This window comes from Crassostrea angulata, chromosome 1 (genome assembly GCF_025612915.1).
Source record: "Crassostrea angulata isolate pt1a10 chromosome 1, ASM2561291v2, whole genome shotgun sequence".
In the NCBI taxonomy this organism is placed as follows: Eukaryota; Metazoa; Mollusca; class Bivalvia; order Ostreida; family Ostreidae; genus Magallana; species Magallana angulata.
Genome location: NC_069111.1, coordinates 52,107,615 through 52,123,826, shown reverse-complemented (window position 1 = coordinate 52,123,826; position 16,212 = coordinate 52,107,615). Strand labels below are relative to the sequence as shown.

The 16,212-nt window shown below is 35.2% G+C and overlaps 3 protein-coding genes across 7 annotated transcripts in view; 2 read left to right on the top strand and 1 right to left on the bottom strand.

Annotated features, from left to right (window-relative positions):
- Positions 1 to 2,436, top strand: part of LOC128185928 (extended synaptotagmin-2-like) — a 28,673-nt gene extending 26,237 nt beyond the window's left edge. For both annotated transcript variants that reach the window (XM_052855644.1, XM_052855640.1), the window contains exon 21: positions 880 to 2,436. In XM_052855644.1, coding sequence (XP_052711604.1) covers positions 880 to 946 — 67 coding nt within the window. In that variant the 3' untranslated portion in view covers positions 947 to 2,436. The remainder of the gene's footprint in view (positions 1 to 879) is intronic.
- LOC128186005 (acetylcholinesterase-like) lies at positions 1,476 to 5,103 on the bottom strand. The gene is made up of 3 exons (XM_052855740.1): positions 5,019 to 5,103; positions 3,279 to 4,810; positions 1,476 to 3,157 (listed from the first exon to the last, which is right to left on the bottom strand). Exons 1-3 carry the CDS (start codon positions 5,019 to 5,021, stop codon positions 2,812 to 2,814), a joined length of 1,881 nt encoding a protein of 626 aa, XP_052711700.1. The 5' UTR covers positions 5,022 to 5,103; the 3' UTR covers positions 1,476 to 2,811.
- Positions 5,104 to 6,905: 1,802 nt separating this feature from the next.
- Positions 6,906 to 16,212, top strand: part of LOC128185810 (MAM and LDL-receptor class A domain-containing protein 1-like) — a 29,707-nt gene continuing 20,400 nt past the window's right edge. For all 4 annotated transcript variants that reach the window (XM_052855504.1, XM_052855496.1, XM_052855488.1 and 1 more), the window contains exons 1-12: positions 6,906 to 6,924; positions 7,910 to 8,136; positions 9,461 to 9,531; positions 11,200 to 11,361; positions 11,617 to 11,697; positions 12,001 to 12,102; positions 13,313 to 13,397; positions 13,668 to 13,809; positions 13,900 to 13,975; positions 14,078 to 14,272; positions 14,761 to 14,887; positions 15,794 to 15,928. In XM_052855504.1, the coding sequence (XP_052711464.1) occupies positions 8,046 to 8,136; positions 9,461 to 9,531; positions 11,200 to 11,361; positions 11,617 to 11,697; positions 12,001 to 12,102; positions 13,313 to 13,397; positions 13,668 to 13,809; positions 13,900 to 13,975; positions 14,078 to 14,272; positions 14,761 to 14,887; positions 15,794 to 15,928 (1,267 nt within the window). In that variant the 5' untranslated portion in view covers positions 6,906 to 6,924; positions 7,910 to 8,045. The remainder of the gene's footprint in view (positions 6,925 to 7,909; positions 8,137 to 9,460; positions 9,532 to 11,199; positions 11,362 to 11,616; positions 11,698 to 12,000; positions 12,103 to 13,312; positions 13,398 to 13,667; positions 13,810 to 13,899; positions 13,976 to 14,077; positions 14,273 to 14,760; positions 14,888 to 15,793; positions 15,929 to 16,212) is intronic.

Here is a 16,212-nt window from a genome sequence, read left to right as displayed (position 1 = left end):
TTAAAGACTATTTGGCCAGAAAAGCTTAAACTTGTGTAGAGGCATCCTCGGAAAGTGTAAATTCAAGTTTGCAAAATCACAGTCCCTAGTGGTAGGGCGGAACCTTGATGGTGGTTTGACTTTTTACATAGGTATATGTAGAGAAAATCTTAAAAAATATTCTGGGAAAGTTTTTGGTCCAAAACTCAGTACTTAGTGTGAAAGCACAGGTTATGAGATTAAAGGTAGATTTAAGTTTGATGAAACCATGATTCCCTAGAGAATAGTGGGGCCACAAAATAGGGGGGTGGGGGTATATAGGAATAGAGAAAAATCTTAGAGGTACAACAACAAAAGGGGCTTGGTATTTACCAAAAAATAAGAGGTAGATAAAAATTGGCAGATTTTCAATTTTTTTTTAGCAAGATCTACTGTACTCAGTTGTCAAGATATTTTGATACTGTAATGCTAATTTGATCAGAATTAAGGCAATTGTTGCTCAGGTGAGCGATGTGGCCCCTGGGCCTCTTGTTCTAAAATATTGCATGTCAAACCTGAGAAATACATACCGGTACATGTACTATGAAAAAATGAATTTTACATACATGTAAGGCATACAAAAAGCTTTGTAGATTTCTAAGTAAGGAGATATTATATTCATATATTGCAAGAAGCACCCTTTGCAGATTTTACAGTATAGCTTCCATTTTTCAGAAAAAACATTTTGGAACTACTAGTATTGGGGCTTGCATTTTATATTCTATGAATTTGATACAAAATGGCAGAATTACACCTGACAATTTTAACTTGCATAAAATAGGAATCTTCCATACTATAGATATTGGTATATGAAAGATGATGTCATTGAATACTGAGTCAGACATTGACCTTTTGTTGTAGGTTTGACCTTCACCCAGAGGACAGTGACGATGCTGAGAAGCCTGTGTCTGTGGAATCTGATGTGTGAGTGACAGCCATTAGCAGCGGACTCCAAGATCTGACTCTTATCTGTGGGTTGTTGTTTCTCCATTATACAGGAGATGAACAGTGATTAAACATTAGTGTATCATTAGACCTTGGTATGTAAAATAGACAAGTTATTTAATACACATTGCTATTAAGCATATACATGTATTTTATTCTTTATTTGGGAATGGTTTATGAACGATAGACGATGTATTATGTTTATGGTTTATGTATCTTTGATTTTAGGGAGTTTTTAGAATGAAGAAATTACACATGTATGCCTTACCAAATATCCTTTGTAGAATATGAACTTGTCTCTAGATATTTAACAAAATGATACCAGATTTTGTGAATCAAAACGGAGGAAGAGATGTTTTGGTCTCTCAGTATCCACTCCCTTTGTTATCTGCACATAATTCATGCCCATGATACTTTAGTTTTAATAGGCTGGAATAAAGTGTTAACTTGAAACATTCAGTTTTAATCCTTAGGAAACTAGACAGTGCTTTAAATACTTCTTTATGTCTATAATAATTTGTCTTAAAGTGCCAGGGGAAAAAGGCAAAAATATTTGCCTTTTGAGATTGATATTATGATTTTAAACACTGAACAATGTGATACTTTGTGACTTTATTAGTGAGGAATGTAGTGTTTACATGACCTATATGTACAGTCTACATGTTTATGATTATTATTTGATTTTGTTTTGTTTTCCCGGAGATTTCTATGTAATTTTACAAATTTTGTTATTCTTGAATTAAGTCATATAAAGTATATTCTTTAACGTTTACTTTTATTTTGTGTAAGTTTTATATTACACAATATGTGTAACTTCATATTTTGTTTGATTTCTGTTTATTTCATTGATGGCCATTTATAAAGATTTCACGTTTTATTCTTTTTGCATTTCCAAAGTTTTTTTTTTCTTCTGATGTTTTTGTACATGTAAACTGTTCATAAGAAGTGCAAAGGAACATGTGATATTAAAAAACCAGTTTATTCTGTTTCCACCCAACAAATTGTTTGTTATTTATAGTATATGGAGTGTTATCTTGTGTAAATAAAAATATATTTACATCTGTATAGATACATTTTTGTGATGCTGAAAGGAAACAATTGCTTTATATTTGATTGTGCAATAGATTTTAGCAGACATCATTTGTCAGTTTAAAGTACTGGTAATTTAATTAGTTAGTAAATACATTATCCTCTGAACAAAATTGCAGCAATATGAGAGTGAATTTAGTTTAATTTATGTGTTTTTACCTCCTTTAAATTGATGTATAGTAGAAATTTCAAGCTCAACTCTGATGTGATGACTTCAATACTCAGCTGCTCTACCTTCCAATGAACAAAGAGAATATTTTTATGGATATTTTGTGATTTTTTTTTAATTTGTGAAAAATTATGAATCTGTCTAATAGGAATATTATTTAGTTTAAAGTTATAAAAATTGCCATGGCTGTCAGGAATAAATAGGATCAAACTCCATCACTGGTTGTTATTCTTGTCAGAGTTTGTATAGTCTGTAATCTACCGGTTCAAATATCAGAAATAGTTGGAACGTTTTGAAAATCGTTATATACTCATGTCAATTTTAAATAGTTTCAAAGCCAAGCTAAAGTATAAAATAGAAGAGTTTGTAGATAAGCAGTCACTGGGTTTTTTTTCTCCATCAGTACTATTTGTGTATCAGATGAATTTTTGCGATTTAACCACACTACAGGTATAAAAATAAAGAGTCTATTGAATGATATCTTATCATTCTCATGGTAATTTATTTATTAACTTTGACTATTTACGTTGTTTTGTGTTATATATTATCCCCACAACGTTTTAATTTTATGCATAAACATACAATTTTATTCAAAGAACACAATTGATGAGTATAGAGAAAGTAAACATAAACATTTCCACCTGGGTTGTGGAACAACAAAGTCCAGCAGACGATGTTTGTTGATTGGTTTGATCACGTGTATTTGCTTGATCACGTGTACTGGTTTGATCATGTGTACTGTCACTTGTACTTGGTTTTGATGACGTCATTTCATGAACATGAGGATGTAGAATGTTAGGTATGGTGTCCAACCAAAAGTTTGATTGGTTGTTTCTGTAGGAAGCGTCTGAACTGATGTTTTGGCCGAAGAGCATGACCGTCTTGTTCTTTGTGTTGTAACTTGGCCAAAATGGCAAAGACGGGTCGTTTGGGTCTCTATAAATAACAGAAGAAAATCATTAACGACTGATTTGATATTCACTTAATGTAGCAATGTGAATTTTTACTTTCAGTCTGCATGTTAATTATCATATCGTAAAACAGAAAGTCTCATTACCCGTTTTTTGCAAAATTCGACCAATATCGTCTCATCTTGGAGGCGAATTGCAGGTCTTCCTCTGACGCCGTCACCGTGGTGTTTGGGTCCAGCTCCTGTAGAGTCTCGATCAGGAACAGAAACACTACGTCATCGGAGTGGGCGGCCCCGTGGAACCACCCAGGGGGCGACGACTCGTTATACATCAGACCCGGATATACGGGGCTTTTCCTGGTCAGAACGAGTCTGAATGTAGACGAGACCCTATTATAATGGACGTCAGCGATCTCCATGGATGGGGCCATGAAAAACAGGTCAGTGTAGAACGCAGTCCATTTTTGACTTTGATCTTTGAAATCCAAGTCTCGAGTGAATCCATAAAAGTTACTGACTTCCTTAATTATCCGCTTGTTTGTTCCGTAGTATGATTCCAGCATGGACTCCGGACCGTATGCCCATACCAGTTCAGGCGGTGTTGAAGAATCAAACTTATAACTGATTTCCAGGACCTTAAGGGTTGGAAACAAGACTGATCCATCCACATCGCAGTTAGTCACTACAATATCAAGGGACATGAAAAATTCAAACGCAGACGAATTTCCGTCTTTTAGAATCTCTTCGGGTGTTTGCTCAAACAACTCATTGTCAACGACTGGAGCAAAGGATAGGTAAGCGTACGGACGCGTTAGGGTAGGGGATGATAAATACCGCAAGCATATAACTCTCATGGCGAGATCTTGTCTGAAAAATGGACACAAATGAGTGGAGATGGTATCAGATATAGTGTAAGTGTCGTACCCCGGACGGGTAACCTTCAAGGACGAATTTGGCACTCCGCTTTGCATAATTACCCTGTGGAAAAGTCCTTTATTCTGCGGAATCAAAGCAAGGAGGCCTACACTGAATCCACCTGCTGATTGGCCAAAAATTGTGATACTGTTCGGATCACCTCCGTAGTCATCGATGTTATCCTTAATCCACTTCAGAGCCATCATCTGGTCCCACAGGCCGTAGTTCCCTTTAGTGGTGGAATTCTTTAAAGCAAGGAAGCCTAATATCCCAAGTCGATAGTTGATGGTCACAACAACAACATGTCCAGTTTTGGCCAACATGCTCCCGTCATAAAATGACGCACTTCCTACAGTATAAGAACCCCCATGTACCCACACCATCACAGATTTTCTGGAAAACCTACTCAAACCCGGCGGGGCGTAGATGTCCAGGTGTAGACAGTCCTCGTTCATGCCGTATTTGACGAAGTGTTGGTTGTGGACCTGCGGACACGCCGGTCCGTGGGTCGTGGCGTTCAGCGTACCCTTCCAGGGGCCCTGCGGCCTCGGTTTGGTGAACCTGAGTCTCTGAAGCGGAGGCTGCGCGTAGGGAATGTTTAGGAACTTGTACAATTTAACTGTGTTTCGTTCTGAGATTTCGAGTCCCTGGATGAAGCCTAGTTTAGTCTTGTGTATAACATGCTGGCTGTTTTGAACGTCTGTTGATACTTGACCAAATATCGCTAAAGTGATGATGGTTATCCTCATAGCAATGGTTGTCCTCTAAAGATAAAATAACAATTTTTATAATGAAGATTTTGTTATCGAACGCTCGTTGTTATATGTGTACAATTTGCATAATACATGTAAATGTACCCGATGTCCATGTTTTAGTAATAAAATTATGGTTCTTCAAAACACAAAGATTTCTAATTAATTTTGTGCAGAACTTAATAATATACATAGTCAGTTCTAAGACACATTGACTTACCATGTTCCCTGTAAAATGACTCCAAACAAACAAAACAACTTTTCGTAAGCATGTTATCAATTACATGTGTGAGGGTAGAGTACATCCTGCACGATAATTTGTAAACTTATTGTAAAGATAAAGATAATACTTGGTACGGCCATGTTACAACGAATACACATCTAAACGTACCCTAATGACACCAGATAGAGTTCGTGTTGTTTGGTGTATGGTTGTTTTATAACACGGAGAGAGAGAGAGAGAGAGAGAGAGAGAGAGAGAGAGAGAGAGAGAGAGAGAGAGAGAGAGAGATTGATTACGTGGAGCAGGTTTATGAAGGAACACACGCATATGAGTGATGTTTTTAACTTTGCGGAATTTCACTTATCCGTCCCAATATAGGTAAAATTCATTTTACCTGCTAAAATTATATAGCACTTTGTATGTTTTTCTACCTTTATTTTGTTGCCTTTTACAAAATAATCACGAATACGGGTTTATGGCAGTACAATACATACTCACGAATCAGATCGTGAGTATGAGATCGACCATCGTCCGGTGTCTGCACATCCCTGTTCGGGTGGGAGGGGACCGTATATATCCTGCTTATATTTTCAATGCTTATAAAAAGTCTTTGAGTAAGTGCATTATCGATATCTGCACCGGATAAACTACTTGTTTTGTTTTTTGTTTCTTTTACATTTTGGACATTTTACAGATTTTTTTTTTAAAATCCCCATGACAATTTAATCTGAATGTCTTACTTATTGACATTTCCCGTTATCATTATTCCTCATCAGGGTATTGTGTGTTCCAACTCATATAATAGAGTTTTGAATAGTTATTATCGTTTTGCTAACAGCGTGCCAGTTTGCTTGTCGAGCCATGCTAAAATTTTGTGTGCCGATTATTATATTACTCACCGATTGTTTGTTTGATTTCATTGATGTGAATGCTAATTTGCATATCAAACACAGAACCAAGAAACGCATTGACCAATGACATTACACAATGTTTTGGTAGTGAATATCAACACGTGGACAGTTCAAAGCTTGTTGTTTGTTAAATGTATTAAATATATATGACTAGAAATAAGTGATTTATAGTTGTATGCCTACACCATTTTACTCGGACCTCCTCGACGTGGTCCTCTGCATATGGTAGTAACAGTTACATACTGTTTCTTTCATTTTCATATCGGTAACAAAACGCTAGAAAGGGGAAGATCGATGGACAACGTATTCAAATGAAATAAAAAAAACCTCCTCAACTGTTTTTACTTGTTTAACGAACGTCGCAATAATCGAATCTATTTATACTGGGAGCAGAAGCGCTCTTGCATGAAATAACCAGTATTGAAGTAAACCAAATATCACGGAAACTATCGGATATTCAGGCACGTAGCATCGTTTTTGAAAGTGGGGGGGGGGGGGGGGGGAAGACTCATCCAAAAAATCTTGACAAGCAAAAAAAAAGGGAATTTTGACTTTTCCAAAATCTTCAAAATCCTAATCCGTGGGGGGAGGGGGGGGGGGGTGCTGGCGTAGTATATCTTATATCTATTACTTCAACTTCACTCCTAACTTCCGTTTTTTCATACCAATTTTTACATACTCCCTAAAAAGTGGGGGGGGGGGGCAACTCCATGATAATTCAATTTTTAATATGTAATTTTTTAAAAATTAGTTGCTGCTAGTTAATACTCATAGAAATGCATTGCTCGCACTTGTAAACAGAGTCAGAGTAAACAAACCATTGATTGAACTGTCCGAACCGCAAGCAAATTGTCACGTGACTTCTAAATATGGTAAAAACACTGACAATAGGTGGATTCGAATGAACTCTTCCTCATTGGTCAGTTCTTGGCTTGGTATATATAAGGGCTATCGACTGGTTTCTGGTTATTTTTGTTCGGGAAGGGACCGAGGTACGTAGTACAGATTATCGTACAATGTTAACGTTAGTCCGTGCAGGAATTTCCCGCGGAATTAAATTGTATGTTTTTAAAAATATTTCAAACAAAATGGAACTCAGTCTAATACTAAGTACCTGGGAAACAGTCTTTGACTATTGACTCGTTAAGGCCGGTTTTCACGACAGTACATGCTGTATACAACTTTTCATATACAGCCTTTGTAACATGTTTCTCATGTCCACACGATAAAACATATTTATGTATCCTTCTTGTGTTTTTCAAAGAAAACGAAACGCCTTTTTGAACAAATACAGTTTTTGTCGACATTGATGATGTTTATTTCTGGTACATTTTGATGACTGCATAAATTAAATACAATCATGTAAATGAACACGTCCTAAAACACACATATTCTGCATAATACTTAATGAAGCTCAACCTCCGATTGGCCAAAGCAGAAAGTCTTGTACCACCTGTGTAAAGCATACATACACTATTCGAACGCGTGAAATATGATTCCGGAGAGATTTATAGCACAGTACACATGGTATATACACGTGTAGCTTTCTGCTGTTTCACAAGGTTTATACAGCTTGCTTTGCCGTAAATTGGCCTTTAACATTTAAACTGGCTTCCTGTATTTGATTGTTCTTACACTGCAGCGAACGGGATATGAGGCCCAGAACATTTCTAGTCACAGTTTTAGTGAAAAGATGGTAAAATTATATTTTGCGGGGGGGGGGGGGGGGGTAGAGAATATCTCTGTTTGTAGGGAAGGAGGGAAGGGGAATATCATACAATCGGCAATGGAACCCAAATCCCACTATTCTTATTTAACCTAATAAAGTATTTTCATTTGTTTGAAATAATTACTCATAAACGGGTAATGCCATGAACGCACTGTGCATATACTTGGAAGACTTCTCAAGTCAGGTACGAACAACTTTTGGGTTTTCCAAGCCAGTTACATGATCATATTCACTTGTTTTTTTTGTAGATTCGTATTGTTCTGGTGGATTGGTGTTCATTCACGACGTAACAATCCCTAAATATCCGGATTCGTGATCTACCCAAGCCCACCAGACTGTATATAAGCAGTCCCTCTTGTTCAGGATCCATCACACCTGGGGAGAATGGGTCTCATACGGCCAGCTGTTGTGTTACTTCTGTTGTTGATTGTCTTGTGTATAGCGGGACATGCAGTGGATAAACACAATGGGAGAGGTATATTTATCTATCTTTAAGGTACACTGAACGTTTGAAACGAGAAGTAACACCCACTCGGAAAATGACGTTAAATTCCTTTTCTCAAGTGGATTTGAAAGGTGGTTTTTGTCCAATCTTGCCCTAATATTTTGATTATTATTTTTAAATCATTGTAATGTTTCTATATGAGCGTACATAATTGTTAACATTGATTCGCTGTAAAGATCAACATTTTACATAGGTAGATATGGTACTAATTTCCAATACGATTATGGGACTGGATGATCGCGGCAGGTTTTAGACTACATGTATATAAATCTGCTTAAAAAAGAACTCTATATAAAAGATAAAGGGAAACATTTAGATTTTACAGTAAAATTTTAGTTTATAGCTAAACAAATATGAGGTGGATCTGATTGTTGGTTTGTTAACCACCGAGTCTCCTTAACATATTTATACGTGCAATCCATTGGTGGCTTCAATTTCCCAATTTCCCCCAAAAAAGCTACATGCAGTTGATTTTTAGGTTATATATATGGAACACGTGTCGATATCAATGTGGATAAAAGTACGCTATAATCAAAATACTTTCAGCTGTTGATTATTTTTAAATTTTGCAATAAGTGATCAAAGGGTTTGTTTTAAAAAAATCAAAACAATAAATGCCCCTGTGAGATTCGAACTCATGACTTACAGATTCTTAATGAATGCGCTACCCTGTAAGTAACAATATCGATAAAGAAAACCTTTATAAAATTACACTTTGTTTTATTGTTTATTTCGATGGGAAGTAAGAAACAATTAAGGAGTCCCATACCACATTAATGAATTGAATACTAGTAAATACATACCGTGAACGTTCATAATAACACCCGTAAATTGATTTTTTTCCTCATTATTTTTTAAGATTAGATTGCTTATTTCATGATCGATGTAAAACTACCCGTTTTTCTCCTCTTCAATTTAGCCATTAGATGTATTTGAATATGTTTCTTTTGATTTGCAAGATACCGAAATCCAATATTTGGCTCTATTAGGGTGCATTGCAAATACCAGTTTTGCCCAAATTGCATTTGAAAAGTGGAAAAAAATTATAATTTGTGTATCGAAATTCGTATTTTTATTGTGGGATCATTTTGTTATTGATTGTAGAAAAATTTAAAATAATACTGTGCTCTCCTGAACTGATTGTAAATATGTTTGCATTTATTTTTATTTTTCTCCTATTGTTTTTTGTTATTTAGTTCATGTTAAACATCATAATACTCTCCAATAATGTGGAGGAAATAAAGAATATCTTATCTTATTTTATATATATAATAATAATTGTATATAATTGTAGTCATGGGGAAAAGAGAAGCCAGAATCGTCCTAAACGAACTGAGAAAGAGACACGCGTCACACGTTTTGAAGGTAAATTGTTTATATTGTCAATATCTGTATTAAGTCTATAGACTTTGTTTGGATTAAATGAAAAGAACTGTAGTTAAATTGATAGAAGTTGCGCCTTTAAAGGATTTGGTATTGAATTAATTTTTTCCGAAAGAAAAAAAAAACCCTAAAGCGACTTAATTACTGAAACTATAATTTTGTTGTATGTGCGTATGTCCATGCCCTAATAAGTTAGTAAATATCTAGAGAAGCTCTAATTTTGTAAAAAAAAAAAAAATGCCTTCATTAGGTTCAGGTTAAAAATATGAAGAATAACAACATATGGACATGCTTCAAAATAATTTTGCAATACATACCTTTCAGCTAGCGCTAAGAGTCACTATTGCTTGGCGTTATAAATAAAAACGTTTGACATATTTTATTACATCATCCAAAAAAGTTGCAAAATAGAGTCCCGTAAAAAACATAAAAGATTTCAAATCGACCAAAAGAAATACCAAACAAAAAACCAAAAAAAAAAACAACTCAATCATTAGGTTAGTCATAGAATTTGTTAAACACTTCCTGTTTCTTTTTTCAAGGAAAACCAGTTTGTCGTTAATTTGAAACCAATGACGTATAGAGTTGTAGCCCAGGTATCATACATAAACATATAAATTCCAAATGTCGCACCGGCCCAAAGAGGATATTCTTTGACGTTTATTGGGTGATCATTGCAGTCCTGATAGAAATTCTATACATAAAGCCCAAAGGACTTAATGACAGACGCACTAACTGTAGTGATCAACCCCATAAAAGTCAAAGATTGATTCCTTGACCCTGATGTTTGCATTTAATTGTACGTACATATAAAATTATTGATATTTTTACTTTTTTTTCATACAGCCCCACTTGTGCCCCAAAAGTGTACGTGATTTTGTCAAATCGATTTTTTCAATTAATGCAAAATGTGTATAAGGAATTACGCGATACTGTTGAACTCTCTAATTTTAGGCAATATGTCAATAGTGAAATTATTAAAAATGAAAACGGACCTTGATTTTTCGGGGGTTTTTTCATACTAAGGCAATGTTTTAAATAGGTCAATTAAACCTTTTATTTCATTTACAATTCGACGTTTCCCTTTAATTATTTACAATTAACGAAATCGAAAACAAAAGAACATGGAACCTTGAAATGTTATTAAAGTAAAATAATATCCATGTACATATAGTTTGATTGTGTAATTGATACATTTTATATATTTAAACTTACACCTGCTTCTATATCATCCAAAAAATATCTTATATACCCCCCCCCCCCAAATAAGAAATAATAATTATGTCAAGTGTTAGTAATAAAGTCATCATTGTACATTTAGCATTCACAAATTTAAAAATCGTTAATTCTCCTTTACCTGTTTTTTTTTTTTTTTAATGATGACAAGTTTGTTAAATAACGATAGAATAACTTAAAGATTCAATTGCAAGTCGGAATATTTTTCATGCTGAAAAATAAAACCTAGCGCCAACCAGTAATATGTTTCTGAGTAGGGGGAGGTAACCTATGCAACGGGTGTGTTTTTAAAGCAGTAGCATGTTTTATTTAATATCATTCAACGTTTGGGCTTAGGCTGATTAGAACTCGTCGGGCAGCTGACACAAGGACCAATATAAAAGCAGTGTAATATTCTGTATTTCTTTTCTGCAGAGATCAGCTGATTCTGAAATCGAAGAAGAAGCAGATATTAATCTTGCTATGATAGACCGGGAGTTAGAGCGATTTGAAGACACGCTGCGCAGCAATGAAGACAAAGGAGCCAATCAACATGAAGCAGAGAGCGGGGAAAAACTCATTCAAGAAGCGCTGAAGGTGAGGGCGCGAAATTCAAAATAAAGGGTAGAGTAAAACAGCTTATATTTGGTTATTTGATCAGCTCTATTGACAGTTTATGAACGGTATTTATGGTTTCAAAATCAAACGGTAAGCTAGAAGAAATTAGCAATTTTATTCCTGTAAATAGTTTGTAAACTTCTCATTCGTCACTGACAATGATTTTCTTTTCATGTGTCCTAAATTTTTATGAATAATTAATGAAAATATGAATTAATGCAACTTTGTTCCAAGGGCAATGTGGACCCCAACTCTGGCGTAGTGAATCTGTTGGAGAGCATGTTTGTGGACGAAGGTTCCAGACACAACCAACACGTGAGTAACAATATCAGCCAAATCATTATGATGTATGTACATGTTTTATAAACTTTTCTTAAAATTAACATTTAGCATGCCAAATATTTCGACTTTGTTGACGGTCAATTCTTCTTTAAAGTTAGAAAAACATGGTCTAGAAAATAAACCTAATTTTCTTTTTTCCGCAATCTATATACATTTTATTTTTTATATTCAATCTTCGGTCAAATTTAACGGTTAGATAGCATGCTGAGGACGGATAATCTTCATCTATTTTTAACGCTGTAAATGCTCTGTGTTCAGCATTCAATTTTGTTTCAGCCGAACGGTATTGAAAATATTGCCTCAAAGAAAGGAAAAGTGTTTGGTGACAGTCACGACGGACATCGCTGGACGCGGCAGCAGATTGAGGAGCTAAATCAGGTAGGTCGATGTCCGTAAACCAACCAATTAAATGGTAATTAAGTCAATGTCCGTAAACCAACCAATCAGATGGAGGTCAATGTCTGTAAACCAACCAATCAGATGATGTTTCGATGTCAGCAATTTTACCAATCAGATAGTAGGCAATTGATTTCTCAGGGAATCAACCAATCAAATTGTAATTTATTGTCAGTAAATAAACCAATCAGATTGGTTGTTTTTTAAGGAATAAGAAATCATTCTTTGAGTATTATGAGGTGATAATTTTGATCGGGGCGTGATCAAATCCAATAAAGCCCGAAGGGCTTTATAATTAATTTGATCATGCCCCGACCGAAATTATTACCTCATAATATTCAAAGAATTATTCCTTATTACTTATATTTACATGTATATAATTTTAAGGCATCGACTATTAAATATTTAAATATAAATAAGGAAACCCGCTGGCTCCTCAGTTTGGATTCATTTGAAGTTATGTGTTATATAGTACAAAATCTATACATAATGTTATCACAGGCAAAGACACTGGAAAATGTAAATATTTTCAATTATTTTACCAGTCAGATGGTCAGTTTAAGCCAGTGAATCATACAACCCAGCTACGCCTTAATGGTTTTTTTTTAAGTTGGGTTGGGGTGCAAACTTACATGAGAAAGGCATTGCCTCGTATCCTATAATTACGTTAGCTTTAGATTTTAAACACAGCTAAGACTGGGAAACAAGTATTACGTTTAATTTTTTTTTTTAGTTTTCCGATCCGAATTCCCGTCGATTCTGTAAATACTAAAAGTTGACATTAAAAAAGATATAGAATTGACATCAAATCAATAGTTTCTGGTTGACGTTATATAAATAGTGCCTGTTTGAGAGGGTAACAATTGAAATTGACAACCCTAGAAAACCATTGTCAACCGACGTGAAGCGGGGTGTCAGTGTCAACTGTTACCCTCCCAAACAGGCACTGTTTATTTTATTTAGATTTTTTTTACTGTTTTTATATAGGAATGACGTGAACTCTACGGCGAACCGTACGCGCATAATTTACGCGCATGTAACAATTCGTTGTGTTACCCGTTGCCAAGTGTGTTGCTAACTCTGAGGGTAATAGAGCGGATTACCAATTGCGTCTAAACCAATCAGATTTCAGTATTTAACAAGAAAGTGTAATAAAATCCATTGTTATCCATTCTTATTAATTACTTTATAGAATGGCGGAAGAAAGAGGAATTTCGTGAAGTCGGCCACTCTCTGGACAGATAACATCATCCCTTACACCATTGACAGCAGTCTGTGTAAGTCGCTTATACTTAGTAATCTGAGTTGTTAGATACAGAGAATGACCACATACATACAGACGGTATTTGTGGTAAAGTGGTATGGGTCCAATAATTTGATTCTCAGAGTGTATCACCTGGTTATTTAGTTATGACTTTATTTGACACAACCATATTACCATACATGAAACCATGCGAATTCCTATCACCGTCAGAAATATCAACAGCATCAGAAAAAAACAAGGCAGTTTGTGTACTTATGTTTTTTTATTTCGTTTGAAATTATAGCCAGATCTCAAAGAAATGTAGACGTAATTAACAAGGCCATTCAACAGTTCACTGACTACACCTGCTTGAAGTGGGTCCCCTATGGTTCGGCTGAGGCAAACAAGTTATCCCATTCCACCTACATTGAGTTCTTCTCTGGCAGGTACATATACAGACGTTTGTTTCTACAGTAACAGACTTTGTTGTAGTAACGTTGATGTCTATGTTTGCTGTAAATTGTGTTTTGTTGCAGTGGATGCTGGTCCTATGTTGGCAGAGTGTTCTCCGGAAAACAACAAGTTAGTTTGCAGGACCCGGGCTGTGTATCGGTAATATAATGATAAATACATTGATATATAAAAATATTTAAAAGAAATAATTTCCATGTTTTAAGAACTGCCCTAGTTATGTAATAAACAAATTAACTGAAGGTATCGACAACTGTTCATGAAATGGGACATGCAATCGGCCAGCATCACGAACAATCTAGGAGTGACCGAGATAATTACGTCACCATGTTGTGGGGCAACATAAGGGGTGGTAGAAGCAACAACAACATGGCTAAATCCAACACCTACGACAGAAACCCTTATGACTATGAGTCCGTGCTTCAGTATAGTTTAAGGGTAAGTTTGTTTACATTTGCCGGGATCCAGTACATTTTAACGGTAAGTTTGTTTTTCAATTTCCTTGCTCTGGTTTATCTTAACGGTAAGTTTGATTACATTTGCCGGGATCCAGTACATTTTAACGGTAAGTTTGTTTTTCCGTTTCCTTGCTCTGGTTTATCTTAACGGTAAGTTTGTTTACATTTGCCGGAATCCAGTACATTTTAACGGTAAGTTTGTTTTTCCGTTTCCTTGCTCTGGTTAATCTTAACGGTAAGTTTGTTTACATTTGCCGGGATCCAATACATTTTAACGGTAAGTTTGTTTTTCCGTTTCCTTGCTCTGGTTTATCTTAACGGTAAGTTTGTTTACATTTGCCGGGATCCAGTACATCTTAACGGTAAGTTTGTTTTTCCGTTACCATGCTATGTTATATCTTAACAGTGAGTTTGTTTACCGTTACAATGCTTCAGTATAATTAATGGTCTTGACGATCCTTTCTGCAGTCATTTAGCTCAAACGGACAACCTACCATTGAGTTCAAGGATCGGCGCCTGGATTTCCTGGCCGATTCTGCCACTGGACTCATGTTCTACGATATACAGGACATAGTTGACGCCTACAACTGTACAGGTAAAATATATTCAATTATTTCTTATGCGGTCTTTGGGTCTTTATGCATACTTATTGATTTTAATATATTTTTAATTACATGCAGATCTGCAGACTGGGAGCCAATTATTCATATAACATATGATTTTGCATTGCTTTAATACATGTACATCGTAAGGATCTTTTGATTCTTAAAAAGAAGTTTAAATATGCAAACAAACGAATTGCTATCAAAATTATATAAGGAAAAATACCTAAGATAAAAAATATGTTCAATTCAAGTTATCCCATCCTTAGCTAAAAATAATAAATCAAAGTTTTTATATATACTAGTTGTAGTATTTTTCAAGCCGAATGTTGTACATGTATTTAGATCTGGTATAAATGTCTAATATGGGAATAAAAGTTGAAATTAATGGTTACCAAGCATATAATGCACACACAATTATTGCCTGTTTTTTAATTTGATATTACTATGACAATTTACTTCCCCATTTGCCAGGTCTGGACAATCTCCGTTTATGAATGTTAGATTTTTTCCTCCAAAATTGGAGAATATAATTATGCTTACCCAAAGCGTGCCCTGCCCGTCTCCCCAAGTGTGTGTTTTTTTTCATTTTGACAGGGATTAAAGCGCTGATCAGTAGATTGTTTGTACCTAATTGGCGCAAATTTTGATCTTACGACTCTATCACAAGTTCAAACAGTGTATTACTAATAATTTACTACATGTATATGAACAAGGTCGGGATGTTTCAGGTAAATGGCGGTACAAATGCAAAAAGTTGTCGGGATTTACAAAGAAAAGATAATTTTTTTTTTTTTTAATTTGATTTGAGATTCTGAAAAAAAATGTAAGCACATTCTTACTGTATTTCATTTTAGTTACGCCTCTGAGTTTCAAATATGAAAAATGAATGTTTTCAGAAACGTGCCGGGGCGCCGATGGAAACACCCCCCTGAAGCAGTGTCAGAACGGGGGCTTTGTACTCCACACCTGTAACTGTCACTGTCCTGATGGACTCACGGGGGATCTGTGTCAATCCGTCCGTACTGATCCAGGTAACAAGATACATAACAAGTTAGTTAAAAAAGCTTTCAAGATTCGAATTTTTTTATCATTAATATCTGAAATAAACTCGCCCGGTATTTTCCTTTGAGTACAAAGTGAAGCACTTTGCGATTATGGTCTGTTACTTAATTTTTGTAATAAGGCGTATAAAAAAAGTTGTGTGATTAGGGTAACACTGATAAAAAAATTAGATCAGGTAGGTAGGGATTTTTTTAATTTTATATTTTTTTCTGCATGAATCCTAAGAGTGTTTCTTTGTGTCATATTTAAAAAC

Bases quoted from the DNA above. Each gene is read 5' to 3' on its own strand.
- LOC128186005 (XM_052855740.1), bottom strand. The intron at 3,158-3,278 runs GTAATGAGACTT...TGTTATTTATAG, and splicing joins TCGAATTTTGCAAAAAACGG to AGACCCAAACGACCCGTCTT.